General features: G+C 40.3%; 2 protein-coding genes across 4 annotated transcripts; both read left to right on the plus strand.

The window, feature by feature from the left end:
• The first annotated feature begins 1,023 nt into the window (after positions 1-1,023).
• LOC112217957 (katanin p80 subunit B-like 1) lies at positions 1,024-7,609 on the plus strand. Of its 3 annotated transcripts, none has more exons than XM_042319185.1 (10): positions 1,024-1,191; positions 3,232-3,360; positions 3,640-3,677; positions 3,908-4,199; positions 4,568-4,683; positions 4,801-4,851; positions 4,935-5,024; positions 5,115-5,219; positions 6,619-6,712; positions 6,908-7,609. In XM_042319185.1, exons 2-10 carry the CDS (start codon positions 3,241-3,243, stop codon positions 6,938-6,940), a joined length of 939 nt encoding a protein of 312 aa, XP_042175119.1. In that variant the 5' UTR covers positions 1,024-1,191; positions 3,232-3,240; the 3' UTR covers positions 6,941-7,609. The 3 variants fall into 3 exon arrangements, with proteins under 3 accessions (XP_042175119.1, XP_042175120.1, XP_042175121.1); XM_042319186.1 differs by having other exon boundaries at positions 1,024-1,185; XM_042319187.1 differs by lacking the exon at positions 1,024-1,191 and adding an exon at positions 2,366-2,582.
• A 1,048-nt stretch (positions 7,610-8,657) lies between these two features.
• On the plus strand, positions 8,658-18,912 carry emc7b (ER membrane protein complex subunit 7b). Its single transcript, XM_024378578.2, has 5 exons — positions 8,658-9,039; positions 9,644-9,763; positions 14,095-14,233; positions 14,936-15,016; positions 18,147-18,912. The coding sequence occupies exons 1-5, from the start codon at positions 8,804-8,806 to the stop codon at positions 18,300-18,302; spliced, it is 732 nt and encodes a 243-aa protein (XP_024234346.1). The 5' UTR covers positions 8,658-8,803; the 3' UTR covers positions 18,303-18,912.
• Positions 18,913-19,057: the final 145 nt, after the last annotated feature.

Raw genomic sequence — 19,057 nt, forward strand, 5'->3', positions numbered from 1 at the left:
CAGTAGTTTTTTTGGAATTGTTAGTTAGATTACTTGTTGGTTATTACTGCATTGTCGGAACTAGAAGCACAAGCATTTCGCTACACTCGCATTAACATCTGCTAACCATGTGTATGTGACAAATAAAATTTGATTTGATTTGATTTGACATACATACATACATACATACATACATACATACATACATACATACATACATACATACATACATACACACAAACTGTTACACTCATCATATGCTGCTGCTACTCTGTTCTTTATTAACTCTTAATATAATCTATCCTGATGCCTAGTCACTTTACCCTGCCTTCATGATACATATCTACCTCAAATACCTTATTATTATCTATCCTGATGTCTAGTCACTTTACCCTGCCTTCATGATACATATCTACCTCAAATACCTAATATCCCTGCACATTGATCTGGTACTGGTACTCCCTGTATATAGTTACTACCCCTGCACATTGATCTGGTACTGGTACTCTCTGTATATAGCTATTACCCCTGCACATTGATCTGGTACTCTCTGTATATATCTATTACCCCTGCACATTGATCTGGTACTCTCTGTATATATCTATTACCCTGCACATTGATCTGGTACTCTCTGTATATATCTATTACCCCTGCACATTGATCTGGTACTGGTACTCTCTGTATATAGCTATTATCCCTGCACATTGATCTGGTACTCTCTGTATATAGCTATTATCCCTGCACATTGATCTGGTACTCTCTGTATATAGCTATTATCCCTGCACATTGATCTGGTACTCCCTGTATATTGCTCCATTCTTCTGTATTTTATTCCTCTTGAGTTGCTATTTTTCTTTAACTTCAAGGGCTCGTAAGCAAGCATTTGATTTGATTTATGAAGTCACATCATGTGCAAATGTCCATATATCTAACACTGGATGGCGGGCTAGGACAGACCAAAAAATGAGACGTGGTAGTTCTCCGTTTAACCTCTAGGCGCCGCTAAAATGTCACTATTTCCTTTGCGATATCAATCCCACGATCCTTGCAGAGTAATACAGACGCTGTGTTCATTTGAACGGTCCTCTGAACAGCCAAAACATCTCTTTGCAAGTTTATACTCTACAGTTGTCTTCTTTACTGCTTCTACGTGGACATAGTTAATTAAGCTACATTTCTGAGGAGAGTCAAGACATTTCGCAAAATGTAACGGTTGGTAAAATTGCTGTAATTACTGAATTAGTTGCTAAATCAACTTTGTTTGTAGCCCATATTATTGCTGAAAACTAACATAGCTAAACGTTAGCTGCCTGCCCAGTCACCCCACCACCCTTTGCTAAGCTAGCTCATTTTTTTTATTAGCTATAGCAAGCAAAGTTTATTGGTAGTGAAAATCTTAACTAGCTAGTTAGGCAACTTTAGTTACTTGTATAAAGTAAGCTGTCTCGGTTGTTTTTCCGTTTTGAGCTCTGCAACTCTGTTAGCCTGACCCAAAGGTGAACGCTTTACGGGGCGAGCCAGCTGACGCTAGGCCGCTGTCACGGGGCTCATTAGCACGTTTGTCATTTAGTTTCCCTGCTATTTCATTTAGTTTCCCTGCTATTTCATTTAGTTTCCCTGCTATTTCATTTAGTTTCCCTGCTATTTCATTTAGTTTCCCTGCTATTTCATTTAGTTTCCCTGCTATTTCATTTAGTTTCCCTGCTTTTTCATTTAGTTTCCCTGCTTTTTCATTTAGTTTCCCTGCTTTTTCATTTAGTTTCCCTGCTTTTTCATTTAGTTTACCTGCTTTTTCATTTAGTTTACCTGCTTTTTCATTTAGTTTCCCTGCTTTTTCATTTAGTTTCCCTGCTTTTTCATTTAGTTTCCCTGCTTTTTCATTTAGTTTCCCTGCTTTTCATTTAGTTTCCCTGCTTTTTCATTTAGTTTCCCTGCTTTTTCATTTAGTTTCCCTGCTATTTCATTTAGTTTCCCTGCTTTTTCATTTAGTTTCCCTGCTTTTTCATTTAGTTTCCCTGCTAGTTTCCCTGCTTTTTCATTTAGTTTCCCTGCTTTTTCATTTAGTTTCCCTGCTATTTCATTTAGTTTCCTGCTATTTCATTTAGTTTCCTGCTATTTCATTTAGTTTCCCTGCTTTTTCATTTAGTTTCCCTGCTTTTTCATTTAGTTTCCCTGCTTTTTCATTTAGTTTCCCTGCTTTTTCATTTAGTTTCCCTGCTTTTTCATTTAGTTTCCCTGCTATTTCATTTAGTTTCCCTGCTATTTCATTTAGTTTCCCTGCTTTTTCATTTAGTTTACCTGCTATTTCATTTAGTTTCCCTGCTTTTTCATTTAGTTTCCCTGCTTTTTCATTTAGTTTCCCTGCTTTTTCATTTAGTTTCCCTGCTTTTTCATTTAGTTTCCCTGCTTTTTCATTTAGTTTCCCTGCTATTTCATTTAGTTTCCCTGCTATTTCATTTAGTTTCCCTGCTATTTCATTTAGTTTCCCTGCTATTTCATTGTTTTTACACTAGTTAACGGACGATGCCGTTTATTGACAGTCCGATGAGATTAGTAACATTGACATTTTAACTATCCAAACTATCGTACTGTGGGCTGACAAGGTTAACTAGTAACTAACGCTAGTTAACAAAATGTGTACTTTTAACTAGCTAGTTAGGTAGCTAGCTAAGATCATGTGACAATGTTTGCTGCTTTTTAACTTAGCTAGCTAGTTAGTTAGTTTGTTTGTAGTTGTAGTTCGATAAGTAGATGGTCTGGCCAGCATAGCCAACGCCTCGTCGTTGTTGTTCGCGTATTGTTGTCGGACACTTGTTTACAATGCTAGCTAGCTAAACCTGTTACAGGCACAACAACCGCAGGATGTAATCCTCCATTTCAATTTAGACCAACTTGTTCCTCTGTAATTAGTTGAAACATAGTGGAGTCATAAGAGCTAGTAGTAGCACTGACCGTCATCACATAAACACAGCTTGTTTTATGAAGGAGTGTGTGTGTGTGAGACCGGGTCATGAACTCCTACAATAACAAGTACTAGTAACCGACTCTCATTGTCATAGCAACTCCTGCTTTGTGCGTCATCTTTAACGAGGTTGTTTCAGAAAGTGACGTGACAGTTCAGACAACTTTGGGTGAAGGAGGTTGTCTTGATAATTTGGCATGTTGGGGGTGTGTGTGTGTGTGTGTGTGTGTTAAATGCATGCCGTTTACAGTGTTGACTAAGTTTGTTTTTCTCTGCCCCCCCCCCAATAGTGACTTACTATGGCCTCTGGAAGTCATTATGGGCAAGGCAGAGAATTCCGCCAGCTCAACCAGGGCAAACCTCGTGGATTTCTCCATCACAACAGCAACCACTATGCAGCTGACAAGAACATGAAGGAGGTGAGGGGGGATCTCAATGGGGGGGAAGTGTTTAACTCGGTACCCAATTGCATCCCGATTGTGTGCACTTGCACAATCCCTGTCTTTTAAATAAAAACATTAGATTGATGTAAGCATTGACGAGAAGGCGTTTTCACTAGTGTTAAATCTAATGCACACAAGAAACACGATTTTATAGTGATTGTTATGACTATGAACCAAGAAGTGTCTACTAACCTAAGTCTAACATTTTAAAGAAAACTGTAGGAGTTTTTTTTATCTCCTATCCTTTTGTTTTAGGTGGATTTTTTAAATAAGGAAGAAATAGATAAAGACAGGTGAGTTTTTCAGGTCTAAGTGGATCCAATGCACAAGCAGCATTTCTTAGCACTGCAGTCACAGCTGCTCAGTCACTGGGAAATATCAGACATGGAAACACCTTTCTGACTTTTCCCAAACATTTTTCCAAACACTGCCAGTGTCTGGTTACTTACTCAACCAGTGTAGGTATCAATACAGCATCCTTACATTTCTTCACCTGGACTCCTCCTTTTCCCCACCCCACTAGATTTCCAGTGAGTCGTTGTGCACGCATCAAAGCCAAACGAGTGTCTGTGTGCAACAAGAGGAAGTTGTCGTCGCGTCACAGTGTGGTGGTGAGCTCAGGCTTACGCCGCAGAGTACCCCCCGCAGGTCGGGCTGTCTGTGACATGGCCAACAAGGAGAATGAACTGACCTGCCCAGAGAAAGTGCAGGCTATACACTACAATGACAACTGCATGTTCCCTGTGAACTCTGCTGCAGAGGCTGGCTCCAAGATGGCAGGGCCGGGAAACAAGTACAGTGATTACTTCACTGAGGTGAGAGACTACCAGCCGGCTCCAATTCACTCCCTACCACATCCCATAGGCCCCCGATCCTTTGATGTTTGCAGACCTGTAGGGAGCAGTTATTGGGACGGACTACTACTTCACCTCATACTGTCCATTCCCACCATCTAACCCTTGCCCCTACGCTTTAGAGACGTGTGTAGATCTGAGAGGGTTGGAATTGTCACCATATTCCCCCATACCTTTCCAATCCTTGCACAAGGGATAGATTTGTAGACTCTGTTTATTGGGAAGAAAAGTGTCACTTGCATTGTTTTCCTTGGATCGTTGAGTGTTGAAGTGGATTTTATTGACATGTTCTGTATCGGCCCCTCCCTATGGGTCTCTCTCCTGACCAGCTATCGAAGGACCATGATGCAATGACACATGTGCTTTTTGGAAGAAATCTCAGATTAAATGTAGCTCTGACACTATGGCGAAGAAACGCCTGCGAACTCGTGGCATACTTGATCAGGTAGGAACACTGACTTTTGATACATTCTCACGTATGAAGGACTTTTATAAAATAAAATAAAAACGATTAATCAACACGTTAAATGTCCAATTAACACTGTCTGTCTTTGTCCCATAGAATTGAAGACACAGGAGTTCTTCTTGACTGCCTACCAGTTATAACCAAAAGGTGAGTGTCCCAGTTGATTTAAACATCATCATGTACGGCTGTGACGAGTCAACTTGTGACACTCTCTTGTTTTGCTCCTGTAGCCTTCAAGACGAAACTCCGTGCATATCACTGGGCTGCTGTGTAGACCTCCTGCCACAAGTCAAATCAATCCTCACCAGTGAATATGAAGAGTAAGATCCGCTGTGGAACTGAACAACTGCTGCTGTGTCCACCTGCTGAAACCTGAATTCTGCTGTTTTTCTGTTTTGTTCCTTCTCCAGACACTTGATTGTGGTTTTACGCTGGGTTCAGTCCGTCGTTAAGAAATGGTGGCCAGAACTCTCCACAAACGGCAAGAGCCTGCTGGACAGCTGCTCAGAGGACAGGTATTTATGTGTTTGTCACTCTCCTGTCTGTGATGTAATAGCTGCAGTACAGCTGCTGCTCTGAGGAGATTAGCCTTTTGCTTCGTGTTGTCTGTTTGTTTGTTTTGCGGGAAAGTTTTCCCAACTGGTTGCCCTGGTAACTTCATATCGGTTATTCTACCTTTAATATTAGAAGCATAATTGGTTATGCTTATACAGTGCCTATCGTAAGTATTCACCCCTTTGCATCTCTTAACTTTTTAAGAAAGTTGCGCTAAGGATCAGCGTGGCAGATGTGTTGTTGACTACCCTTACCAATTCCAGGATCCAGTTATAGGGGGAGGTGTTTAGTCCCAGGCGCCTTAGCTTACTGATGTGCCAATTTTCAAGTCTTGCCATAGATTTTCAAGCAGATTTTAGTCAAACCTGTAACGTGGCAACTCAGGAACATTCACTGTCTTCTTAGTAAGCAACAGCAGTGTAGATTTGGCTTTGTGTTGTAGGTTATTGTCCTGCTGAACGGTGAATTCCTATCCCGGTGTCTGGTGTAAAGCAGACTGAAGCTGGTTTTTCCTCTAGGATTTTGCCTTTGCTTAGCACCTTCACATTTCTTTTTATCCTTAAAAACTTCCCGGTCTTTGCTGATGTCAAGCATACCCATAGCGTGATGCAGCCCCCACCGTGCTTGAATTATAAGGAGACTGTTACTCAGTGACGTGTTAGATTTGCTCCAAACATAAGGCTTTGCATTTAGGCCAAAAAGTGTGTTCCTTTGCTGCATTTTTCTTGTTGCGGTGTTACTTTAATGCCTTGTTGCATACAGGAAGCTTTGGAATGGTTGTATTCTTCTTTCCACTTTAGGTAAATATTGTGGATTTACTACAATGTTGTTTATCCATCCTCAGTTTTCTCACATCACAGCCATTGAACTCTGTAGCTGTTTTTAAAATCACCAATGGCCTCATGGTGACATCCCTGAGCAGTTTCCTTCCTGTCCTGCAGCTCAGTTCAGAAGGACGAATGTATCTTTTGATGTCTGGCTAGTTTAATACACCCATCTACCAATCCCTGCCCTTCTTTGAGGCTTTCCAAAAACGTTCTTTGTAATTGAATCTGTGCTTGAAATTCAGTGCTTGACTGAGGGACCATATGTATGTATATGGGACAGAGGAAGGTGTAGTCATTTAAAAATCATGTCAACCCCTATTTAAGTCCCTAGAACTTATGTTACTTGTTAAGTCACAGGCTTACCTAAACAAAGGGGGTGAATACTTATGCAACAACTATATTTTAGTTATATATTTTCACATTCAATAAAAAATTAAATATCTCTTTACACTGACATGCTCTATTTTTGTGTAGCTGGATGCCTGAAAGGGGGTGGAAACATTTTAATACCCCCTGTTTTGTCTGTTTGCAGGAACCTCCAGGTAATGAAGCAGCAGCTGAAGGAGTTCTGGGTGGAGGGACCCCAGTTAAGTTTAGTTCCAGGAACTACAGGAGAGATGGCAAAGGTAAGGTGGCATTGCTACACTTAATGTTATTGATCAATGAGGTGAACAGAGGTGTGTGTGTGTATATAAATAAATAAATTAGTTGAACATTTCACCTGCAAAGTCAAACTTCTCACCTCCATTGTTAATTTCAGGCGATGGAGTCTAGATAGACTTCTCTCACTTGTCTCATCTCTCAATTCTGTCTCTCACCAGGCCATTGGGTCTTACTTATCACAACTCCATTGACCAATCAATGTAGCACTGAGCAAGCGACCACTACTGCCGGATATAGCTGTTTGAACATTACCTGGAGACTAAAGACAAGACCATGGTCCACACATACAGGAACCCTGTTCTACTCTATGTGGTTTGATGAACTGAGCAATTCAGACTGAGCAACTCCCACAGTCAATCACAACTAGAGAGACACTTACAATGGAGGAAGGAACCTTTTTTCTTTCTGAAAACGCCCCAGGAATGACTGCTTCACATTGAAGTAGATTGGTGTCTTGCGAAGGGGCAATACTTCAATCGACCTCCCTGAGACTGGGTCGAAAAGGCATCCTATTTCCTCTATAGTGCACTACTTTTGAACGGAATAGGACGCCATTTTGGATGCACACTGAGACTGGGTCTGGGCTGCTCTGTGAAGTGCCAAGCTCTGTTGCACCACCACAGCACTCTTCACCACGGTGTGCAAACCTGCACGAATCATGGATATAACTTAATGAATTCCCCTTCCTGGTTTCAGTTCTTATTTCTTCCCTCATGTCCCGAATCAAGAACTTGAAACTACTGCAGTCTTAAGTTATGAGAGCTTTTCCTGTTGTAGGTTTTTTTCTTGTTCATGAATGTTTGTAAGTGTAAATACAGTGACTATTAAAATAATCTTTAAAATAAATTAGCAAAAATCTGTCTTGAATTAATTATTTCTCAAAACATAGTGGCCACTTAAACTTGATATTATTCTGTTATGCCAATGGTGATATGAGACAGTATTTGACAACAAATGCAATATTTTCTGAGAACAGCTATTGCTTGGAAAAGACTCACTGCACTTGTTTTATAACATTTAGCTTCTGTTTGTGGAAAGATCTAAATGAGGAAAGATGTCCATCTGAATCTTGCCAGTGGTGTGAAGTATTTGAAAGTACTACTTATGTAGTTATTTGGGATATCTGTACTTTTTATATTTTTGACAACTTTTACTTTCCTAAAGAAAATAATGTACTTTTTACTCTACGTTTTCCCTGACACCCGAAAGTACTTGTTATATTTTGAATGCTTAGCAGGACAGAAATGGTCTAATACACGCACTTAAAGAGAAAAATCCCTGGTCATCCCTACTGCATCTGATCTGGCGGACTGACTAAACACAAATGCTTTGTTTGTAAATTATGTCTGAGTGTTGGGAGTGTGCCCCTGGCTATCCGTAAATTTAAAAAAACAAGACAAGCGTGCTGTCTGATTTGCTTAATATAAGGAATTAGAAATTATTTAAATGTTTGATACTTAAGTATATTTGAGCAATTACATTTTACTTTTGATAATTAAGTATATTTAAAAACCAAATATTTTTAGACTTTTACTCAAGTATTTTACTGGGTGACGTTTACTTGATTCATTTTCAATTACGGTATCTTTACTTTTACTCAAGTATGAGAATTGGGTACTTTTTTCACCACTGAATCTTGCTATACTCTGTGTCACTGCCATGCCCAAAACGTTTGTACTTGGGAAAAAAGGCAGTAACGTTTGTCATTAAACTACATAAGATAATGGGACAAGGGCTTTGAAATGGAGGAAAAACAAAGTAGCTCGTAAATGCCCATTATCATTTGTTTACTTTCCACACATGAACTGTTTTTACTATCGACAGATTTCAGTTTACACACCGGAAGTATGTTTACACAGGGATCGTGCGGATTGTCTTGGTTGTCAATAAAGTTTTTTTGTGTGTAAGTGACGTCAGCATGTCCCCAAAGCAGAGGCAACACAGACAGCAGTTGCAAAAACATTCACCTGTTCATCAGATACATGATTTCAGCGAATCTGTTATAGTTATTTACGAATAGGAAACGTACCGTTATTGAACTACTGCAAGCAAACATGTGGCTGCATGTTAGGCTATCAGAAGTATGCCTTTTTCTACAGGCTATGTTTATTTTAGCGTGCTGTTTCAGTGATATGGAATCGGGGCCTATCGCGACGAGTGGCTCTGTTCAACCAAACGGAGATCGTTTCAAAATCGAGGGTCGGGCAATCGTACCAGGGGTGAAAACTCAAGACTGGATTTCGTCAGCCCGAGTCACGGTAGAGGGAGAAGAGTATATAGGCTTCTTGAGGTAATACTTTAGCATTGGACGACGAAAAACAGCTAGTAGTTACAGCGGTAGGATTGTTGTGCTAAGGGCTAATGCTAACCGGGGCCTGTTCTCACGCTAGTGGCTATCCTCGTTTGCTGCTAGGCTATTTTTTTTAGTTGACAGCTAGCTAACCTTATCGGTGTTATCATCGCAGTCTGTGGTTTAAACCAATGACTGGTGAATGAGATGGAAAGCTAATTGAGACACTGCTTAGTGTTCAGCGTTTCCATTTTGGGTAACGTAGTTAGCTGGTTAACTAATTATTCAGAATAGCGGACATGCATAAAGATGGCGGCCTCCATCTTTCAAATGCCTAATTTTGTTAAGTTCGCCGTATTATACAGTGTTCGCCATTGAATTCCTCCATTATGACTTTATGCACCTTGGCCATTGACAAGAGGCTCTACACCATTTGTTGTTCTGTTATCCTCCCCCACTTTGATAAATCTCACTCTGACCAAGGGCCCGAACACCTGTTATGAACCGATTTAGCTCATTATAATACTAGATCAAACTGAGCTTGGCTACTGTATGATGTTTATTGACTTCTTTGAAACCCCTGACTTGCTCTGTCTCTCTGCAGAACTGATGGAAGTTTTGTCGTTAATGATGTTCCTTCGGGATCCTACGTTGTGGAAGTGATCTCACCTGGATACAAATTTGAAGCAGTCCGTGTGGACATCACGTCTAAGGGGAAAATGAGGTACAGTTAGGGCTGTGACAGTCTTGAAAGTTACTCAGCCAGTAACTGTCATGCAAATAACTGCTGGTCTCTGGTAATTGACCGTTAATTAACATGAACAAGTTTAGCATAGCCTAAAAAGCCACGGATTTTGACCTTTTTAGAACTACATTTTAAAAGGTCTAATACAACCATTTAATATAGCCTACACATCACAATACATCCATTATTTATTTTAGGCAGGTCTAAAGTGATATCTAAATATGATATTAAGAAAATGTAGTTTATTTCAGAAGGACAGAATAGCATATGCCAAGACGTCCTTATGTCAGGCTCTGATCTGGCTATGCCATACAGTATGGCTGTGGGCTACTATAGTTCATTTAGCAGACAAGATTTGCTTATATAACCAAAATATAAAGGTAACATGCAACAATTTCAAAGATGTTACTGAGTTACAGTTCACATAAGGAAATCAGTCAATTGAATTAAATACATTAGGCCCTGATCTATGGATTTCACACGACTGGGAATACAGATATGCATCTGTTGGTCACAGAAACCTTTTTATTAATGTAGGGGCATGGATCAGAAAACCAGTCAGTATCCGGTGTGACCATTTGCCTTATGCAGTGTGACATATCTCCTTTGCATGAAGTTGATCAGTCTGTTGGTTGTGGGCTGTGGAATGTTGATCCACTCCTTCAATGACAGAGAAGTTACTGGATATTGGCAGGATCTGGAACACTGTTGTACACGTCGATCCAGAGTGTTCCAAACATGCTCAATGGGTGACATGTCTGGTGGGTTTGCAGACCATGGAAGAACTGGGACATTTTCAGCTTCCAGGAGTTGTGTACAGACCCTTGAGACATGGGGCCGTGCATTATCATGCTGAAACATGAGGTGATGGCAGCAGATGAATGGCACAACAATGGGCTTCAGGATCTCGTCATGGAATCTCTGTGCATTCAAATCGCCATCGATAAAACGTAATTGTGTTAGTTGTCCTTAGCTTATGCCTGCCCACACCATAACCCCACTGCCACCATTTACATTTTTTAAAATATATATATATATATATATTTTCACCTTTATTTAACCAGGTAGGCTAGTGGAGAACAAGTTCTCATTTGCAACTGCGACCTGGCCAAGATAAAGCATAGCAACTTGACACATACAACCACACAGAGTTACACATGGAATAAACCAAACATAGTCAATAATACAGTAGACCAAAAGAAAACAAAAAGTATATACAGTGTGTGCAAATGAGGTAAGATAAGGGAGATAAGGCAATAAATAGGCCATGGTGGCGAAGTAACCAGTGAGCTGAGACAAGGCGGGGCTTTACCTAGCAGAGACTTGTAGATAACCTGTAGCCAGTGGTTTTGGGCACTCTGTTCTCAATGCTGACATTGGCAAACTTCTCTCCCACACAACAACATCACACTGTCTGCCATCTGCCCAGTACAGTTGAAACCGGGATTCATCCGTGAACAGCACATTTCTCCAGAGTGCCAGTGGTCATTGAAGGTGAGCATTTTCCCACTGAAGTCAGTTACGTCGCCGAACTGCAGGCAGGTCAAGACCCTGGTGAGGATTGCGAGCACACAGATGAGCATCACTGAGAAGGTTTCTGACATTTTGTGCAGAACTTGTTCAGTTGTTTAATCCTACAGTTTCATCAACTGTCCTGGTGGCTGGTCTCAGACGATCCCGAAGGTGAAGAGGCCAGATGTGGAGGTCTTAGGCTGGTGTGGTTACATGTCTTGTGCGGCTCGTTGGATAGTATGAAGAATACAATTGTACGTAGCTGAATAAAATGGAGGATATTTGTCCCAAATGATTTCAGAGGAAGTGCGCACATGCACCTATTCTTGAGCTGGTAACAAAGTGATCATTGGAAGAGGGAAGAGATTTTTGATGTACCCATTCCATGGCACATAGTTTATGAATTGATACGTAAAACAACGCCGGATTCTAAACTTCTAATTTTTCTATTTAAATTATTATACAAAATATTGCAACCAATGGAATGTTTTATATATATACTGCTCAAAGAAATAAAGGGAATAAAAAATAACATCCTAGATCTGAATGAATTAAATATTCTTATTAAATACTTTTTTTTCTTTACATAGTTGAATGTGCTGCCAACAAAGTCACACACAAATTATCAATGGAAATCAAATTTATCAACCCAAGGAGGTCTGGATTTGGAGTCACCTTTTAAAAAAATTTTTTTTTAAAAACGGTGATAATTTCAAACACGTTGTCCTATATGCTTAATTTAGTTATTTATTCAACTTTAGTTGTGATTCAAACCTTAGGCTATGTGTTTTGATTTTTAATTCATTCTAAAACTGCATGATTCGAATCAAATGATTATATATATATTTAAGTTCCTGGCTGTATCCACGTCATCAGTCTCTCATTCACAATCTGACAAAAGCACTTGATCATCTTCTCACCCATCAAACTATTCTTCATTTAATCTGGGTTTTAGCATATACCCTACCAATAGATGTTTATTTTTATTTTTTATCATAAATAACTCTTTACACAAGTCATCCGTAGCCTGCACTCGAATAGCAAATGGAAGAAGCACTTCCAGCTATTACATGTTTAATTTGCGTAGGTTGGCAACACTGGTTCTAAAGTGCCTATCAAAACATATAGGCCTATGGGCTGGGCTAAATGGTGCATGCGACTATGACTTGACAAAGTTGCAAAAAAAAATGCATGCGCTGTTTCTTGCCTTGGACTGCACACGCTGGGCATCATTCACACGTGATGATATTCTCATCCATCAGACTATTCTCAATTTAATCTTGTCTTTACATGTACTAAATGGGTGCACTTGGTAGATGTTTAGTGCAGGGTGTTGGTCAACCGAAAGTAATCTGTTCTTTCGACCAATCGATTGATCAACATTTTTAAGGGTGTATTTTTTTTCTCTCCATATATAGATACACCCTATGTATTTTAATAAAGTCCACTGTTTGCATTGAGCTTGTCTGACACTTAAAGCTTATGGTTTGATGAAATAAGACCAATGCCTCAAGAGGGCGCCAGAGATCTAGATAACCAGAAGGGGGGGGGAAAAAACATATCCTGACCTAACTATTCACCTCCCGCTCCTGCTGGCTTTCACAGATTCTACCATTACTTTCCTGAAGTTGCCGGTAATAGGTTAAATGAGCAGTCGGCAACCTTTCTCATGTGGAATAGCAATTTCTTACCATTTCTACCGATCTGCATGCCAGTTATGGTTTTCATATGCACATTTTTGTGAATGTTTATAATTTCTTCATATCTCCAAAATCAGTGTCATGTGGTTAAACAGCTTTCTGTCCAAATCTAAATGAAATAGATACAAACCTAAGAAGTAACTTATATTGCCAATTATGTATAAATAGGCTACATAAAGCCAACAAATAAAAACATTGCAGCCTGCAGGTAGAAAATATCCAGATTTAAAATAAATAAATAAACATCCTGTAAATCACATTGGCTACACATTGTTTCAAATTCATTGCAGACAGACATTGTATCAACTTTTAACTTGAGTTCCTCCTGATGCTTGTTCTAGCAGAGTTTCCCGCGCCAGTGAGTTTGGGACAGACAGCTGTAGGCTATTTGCTCAAGGTATAAGAAGCAGTGCTTGACTTGGGCAGGACCTCACCAGAGCTAAGTACCGGCACCTCAAATGTTCTACTGCTTGAGCTCCTGTTCCTCTTTATAGAATATTAGCTAAATGTATTGTGGAGCTCCTGCACCTAAATATAAAACAGTACCAGCACCCAAAATGAGTACCAGAACCTATTTCAGTCCAAGTCAAGCACTGATAAGAAGTAATCATGTAGGCCTATTTTATGACTTTTCCACTGGATCAGAGCATGATATTTTTCCCTTTCATGCTGAGTGGTTATTGAAAGAGAGAGGGCTGGAAAGATTTTTCAAATACATTGAGGAACTATTGTCATTCTTTTTGGATTTAAAAACACACTTTGTTTGCTTGTTGTTTGAGGTGAAGAGCACATTACTGCTCGACCAACAGCCTAACGATCGACCAGTCGACTAATTGGGGTCAGCTCTAGTTCGCAGTGTTGTGCAGGGTGTGAGGGTTGTTGAGGGAGGCAAACAAAACAGTTTCGTTTGAAAACACAATGTTTTGACCACGTACTTTTGTCCACGATTTCCCAGTGAAAGTGCCTCAGTGTGAGTCTAGTGTTATTCTGTGTCCGGGAGAAGGGCCCTTGATGTCTAACCTCTTTGCCAGGCTGATAGCTAGTGTACATGGCAGGGAAGAAGACAACTTGATGTCTAAGCTGTGGTTGACTTTACAGGGCCCGCCTGGTGAACTTCATCAAGACGTCTGAGGTGATCCGGCAGCCGTACCCGCTCCAGCTGAGGTCCTCTGGGCCACACACCTACTTCATGAAGAGAGAGACCTGGGGGTGGACTGACTTCCTCATGAATCCCATGGTGAGATGATCAGTTGTGAATGACACACAGGACAGCGTTGACTGTGTTCCTTGGCGCTTGTACTGTAAGAGGTTCATGCTGTGTCGTCCAATGCTGAGTAAAGTGAAGGTGCAACTTTGTGATTGGTTGAGAGTCCAACTGTGCTAGTAGTTCTAGTATTACTGTTTTGCAATTGCTTTACTGTCCCATGCATGCACCCAAACGTGTCACAACGCTCCTTCAGTATCCATGTCACCCGATAAATAGGGCCTTTTTGCATGTCATTTACATGATGTTATGTACTAGTGAGTAATAGACACACAGAGGCCCCCTCGCGAGTAACAGAAAGAAACAATAGAAGCTGGTCCTTCCTCTGCTGATTAATGAATGTCTCTGTTTCCCCAGGTCATGATGCTGGTCCTTCCTCTGCTGATTAATACATGTCTCTGTTTCCCCAGGTCATGATGCTGGTCCTTCCTCTGCTGATTAATACATGTCTCTGTTTCCCCAGGTCATGATGCTGGTCCTTCCTCTGCTGATTAATGAATGTCTCTGTTTCCCCAGGTCATGATGCTGGTCCTTCCTCTGCTGATTAATGAATGTCTCTGTTTCCCCAGGTCATGATGCTGGTCCTTCCTCTGCTGATTAATACATGTCTCTGTTTCCCCAGGTCATGATGCTGGTCCTTCCTCTGCTGATTAATACATGTCTCTGTTTCCCCAGGTCATGATGATGGTCCTTCCTCTGCTGATTATCGTCTTGCTACCTAAAGTTGTCAATACCAACGACCCTGAGATGAGGAAGGTAAATACCCAGATTTTTCTTTAGGCTGTAGTTGTGAAATAGGTAGCCTCTGATGTCACAAGTAATCAAATGATCTATGGAATTTCAGTTGATGGGTGTGTTACATACCTTCTTTGTTACATTTCGTAGCCTCTCTCCCCCTTACAAGAGGTTTATTTTTTTAAATGTATATTGGCAAGTCAGTTAACCTCACTAGGGTACCTGGTCAACATCCAGTGAGATTGTAGAGCGCCAAATTCAAAAACAGAAACACTCATTATAAAAAATTCATAAAACAGTGTTATACAGTGCCTTGCGAAAGTATTCGGCCCCCTTGAACTTTGCGACCTTTTGCCACATTTCAGGCTTCAAACAAAGATATAAAACTGTATTTTTTTGTGAAGAATCAACAACAAGTGGGACACAATCATGAAGTGGAATGACATTTATTGGATATTTCAAACTTTTTTAACAAATCAAAAACTGAAAAATTGGGCGTGCAAAATTATTCAGCCCCCTTAAGTTAATACTTTGTAGCGCCACCTTTTGCTGCGATTACAGCTGTAAGTCGCTTGGGGTATGTCTCTATCAGTTTTGCACATCGAGAGACTGAAATTTTTTCCCATTCCTCCTTGCAAAACAGCTCGAGCTCAGTGAGGTTGGATGGAGAGCATTTGTGAACAGCAGTTTTCAGTTCTTTCCACAGATTCTCGATTGGATTCAGGTCTGGACTTTGACTTGGCCATTCTAACGCCTGGATATGTTTATTTTTGAACCATTCCATTGTAGATTTTGCTTTATGTTTTGGATCATTGTCTTGTTGGAAGACAAATCTCTGTCCCAGTCTCAGGTCTTTTGCAGACTCCATCAGGTTTTCTTCCAGAATGGTCCTGTATTTGACTCCATCCATCTTCCCATCAATTTTAACCATCTTCCCTGTCCCTGCTGAAGAAAAGCAGGCCCAAACCATGATGCTGCCACCACCATGTTTGACAGTGCTGATGGTGTGTTCAGGGTGATGAGCTGTGTTGCTTTTACACCAAACATAACGTTTTGCATTGTTGCCAAAAAGTTCAATTTTGGTTTCATCTGACCAGAGCACCTTCTTCCACATGTTTGGTGTGTCTACCAGGTGGCTTGTGGCAAACTTTAAATGACACTTTTTATGGATATCTTTAAGAAATGGCTTTCTTGCCACTCTTCCATAAAGGCCAGATTTGTACAATATACGACTGATTGTTGTCCTATGGACAGAGTCTCCCACCTCAGCTGTAGATCTCTGCAGTTCATCCAGAGTGATCATGGGCCTCTTGGCTGCATCTCTGATCAGTCTTCTCCTTGTATGAGCTGAAAGTTTAGAGGGACGGCCAGGTCTTGGTAGATTTGCAGTGGTCTGATACTCCTTCCATTTCAATATTATCGCTTGCACAGTGCTCCTTGGGATGTTTAAAGCTTGGGAAATCTTTTTGTATCCAAATCCGGATTTAAACTTCTTCACAACAGTATCTCGGACCTGTCTGGTGTGTTCCTTGTTCTTCATGATGCTCTCTGCGCTTTTAACGGACCTCTGAGACTATCACAGTGCAGGTGCATTTATACGGAGACTTGATTACACACAGGTGGATTGTATTTATCATCATTAGTCATTTAGGTCAACATTGGATCATTCAGAGATCCTCACTGAACTTCTGGAGAGAGTTTGCTGCACTGAAAGTAAAGGGGCTGAATAATTTTGCACGCCCAATTTTTCAGTTTTTGATTTGTTAAAAAAGTTTGAAATATCCAATAAATGTCGTTCCACTTCATGATTGTGTCCCACTTGTTGTTGATTCTTCACAAAAAAATACAGTTTTATATCTTTATGTTTGAAGCCTGAAATGTGGCAAAAGGTCGCAAAGTTCAAGGGGGCCGAATACTTTCACAAGGCACTGTACATGCAGTCTAAATATTTAACTTCTTGTTAATCCAACCACGGTGTCAGATTTTTAAAAAGGCTTTACGGCGAAAGCATAACATGCGGTTATCTGAGAACAGCGCCCAGCAGACAAATCAGTACAAACAGTTACCAGCCAAGTAGAGGAGTTACACAAGTCAGAAATAGAGAAAATGAATCACTTACCTTTGATGATCTTCATATGGTTGCACTCAAAAGACTCCCATTTACCCAATACATTTTTAGTTTTGTTTGATATAGTCCCTGTTTATATAAAAAAAAAAAACTCAGTTTTGTTTGCGCGTTTTGTTCAGTAATCCACAGGCTCAAACACAGTCACAACAGGCAGACGAAAAATCTAAATAGTATCCGTAATGTTCATAGAAACATTTCAAACGATGTTCATAATCAATCCTCAGGTTGTTTTTAGCCTAAATAATCTATAATATTTCAACCGGACAATAACGTTGTCAATATCAAAGGTGCGCCATGAAAAATCTCTGGGACACTGTAGGGTCCACTCATTCAGAGTGGTCTTACTCCCTCATTTTTCAGAATACAAGCCTGAAACAATTTTATAAAGACTGTTGACATCTAGTGGAAGCCATAGGAAGTGCAATTTCAGTCCTAAGTCAATGGATACTGTAATGGCATTCAATAGAAAACTACAAAAAAACACTTCCTGGATGAATTTTTCTCAGGTTTTCACCTGCCAAATCAGTTCTGTTATACTCAGACATTATTTGAACAGTTTTGGAAACTTTAGAGTGCTTTCCATCCAAATCTACCAATTGTATGCATAACCTGGCTTCTGGTCCTGAGTAGCAGGCAGTTTACTTTGGGCACGCTTTTCATCCGGAAGTGAAAATAGTGCCCCCTATCCTAGTAAAGTTAAAAACAAATTATTATTTACAATGACAGCCAAACCCGGACAACACTGGGCCAATTGTGCGCCGCCCAATCACAGCCGGTTGTGATACAGCCTGGAATCAAACCAGGGTTTGTACTGAGACCGCTGCACCACTCGGAAGCCCCAAATCATGTGTTGCTTACGTCGAGAGATATATATAATATATATATATATATATATATATATATATATATATGAGAGAGCCTAGCACTTGACAGTAAGAGGGAACTTACCTACCAACAATGTGAAGAACGTCTTACCTGTGTGATACTAATCATGTGTATTCATTCGTTCCTCTCTCTTTCCAGGAAATGGAGCAGTCAATGAACATGCTGAACCCCAACCCTGAGCTACCTGACGTGTCTGAGTTCATGACCAAGCTGTTCTCCGGCTCCAAGAGCTCCAGCAGCAAGGCTATAGGTGGCAGCAAGGCTAGTGGCCGCCCAGCAGTCAAGAGGAGGTAGTACCAGAACATTACATGTTCCTCGGGCCTGAGGAACTACTGTAACTGGTCATGCCATGGAAATTATAATACGATTTTTAAAAAAGAGCCTTTTCATTCGTCTGTACAATTGTTTTTTGAGCAGGGGTTTTTCCCTCGTCTGAAATACAAGTCTGTAAGTGAAATGACTGTGGATATCACAAGGCTTGAGATGGATGTTTATTATTTTTTTGCACTGGTAACTTCAACTCGATATAAAAGAAAGATTTTACTCTTCATTTGATGTTTTGTGTTGTACCTGTGAGTGAATTTATGCCTGCTTGGTCCCTTCATTATAGTCCTTGTCGTTTAACCCTCGTCTCCTTGGGTAAATGGGATAATAACAGTCTCTAACAACCCTCGTGTGTGTGTGTGTGTGTGTGTGTGTGTACTACTTTAGTCCTATGTCAATTCTAATTCTTCCACTACTTGAATGAGAGCTTATATGAAATTTTCAGAGATATTCTTCTTTTTCTGAGTTAGGGCTGAGGTAATATGACTGTGAATGGACTGTACAAATAGATTGCATTTTAATTATTAAACAGACTTATTTAAATACCAATGTAAAATAAAATGTAGATGGTGAAACTGTCTTCTCAGTTGTGTGTAGTGTGTTCCTTGGAGAGGAAACATTGGCAGTGTTCAGCGGGCGGCTGTCCTATCTGACCATAGAACATCCGCTCACCATTTTCTTTTTATTTCCTAAAGGCTACGTGTTGAATCACCACCGTTCACCTA

The sequence above is a fragment of the Oncorhynchus tshawytscha genome, unplaced genomic scaffold (assembly GCF_018296145.1).
Source record: "Oncorhynchus tshawytscha isolate Ot180627B unplaced genomic scaffold, Otsh_v2.0 Un_contig_388_pilon_pilon, whole genome shotgun sequence".
Taxonomy (NCBI): Eukaryota; Metazoa; Chordata; class Actinopteri; order Salmoniformes; family Salmonidae; genus Oncorhynchus; species Oncorhynchus tshawytscha.

What these genes read in the sequence shown, in the direction of transcription:
- LOC112217957 (XM_042319185.1), top strand. Translation starts at nt 3,241, where the DNA reads ATGGCCTCTGGAAGTCATTATGGGCAAGGCAGAGAATTCCGCCAGCTC. An exon ending in CTGACAAGAACATGAAGGAG is followed by an intron (nt 3,361 to 3,639) that starts GTGAGGGGGGAT and finishes CTTTTGTTTTAG; the next exon opens with GTGGATTTTTTAAATAAGGA. An exon ending in CTACAGGAGAGATGGCAAAG is followed by an intron (nt 6,713 to 6,907) that starts GTAAGGTGGCAT and finishes GTCTCTCACCAG; the next exon opens with GCCATTGGGTCTTACTTATC.
- emc7b (XM_024378578.2), top strand. Translation starts at nt 8,804, where the DNA reads ATGTGGCTGCATGTTAGGCTATCAGAAGTATGCCTTTTTCTACAGGCT. An exon ending in ACGTCTAAGGGGAAAATGAG is followed by an intron (nt 9,764 to 14,094) that starts GTACAGTTAGGG and finishes TTGACTTTACAG; the next exon opens with GGCCCGCCTGGTGAACTTCA. An exon ending in ACGACCCTGAGATGAGGAAG is followed by an intron (nt 15,017 to 18,146) that starts GTAAATACCCAG and finishes CTCTCTTTCCAG; the next exon opens with GAAATGGAGCAGTCAATGAA.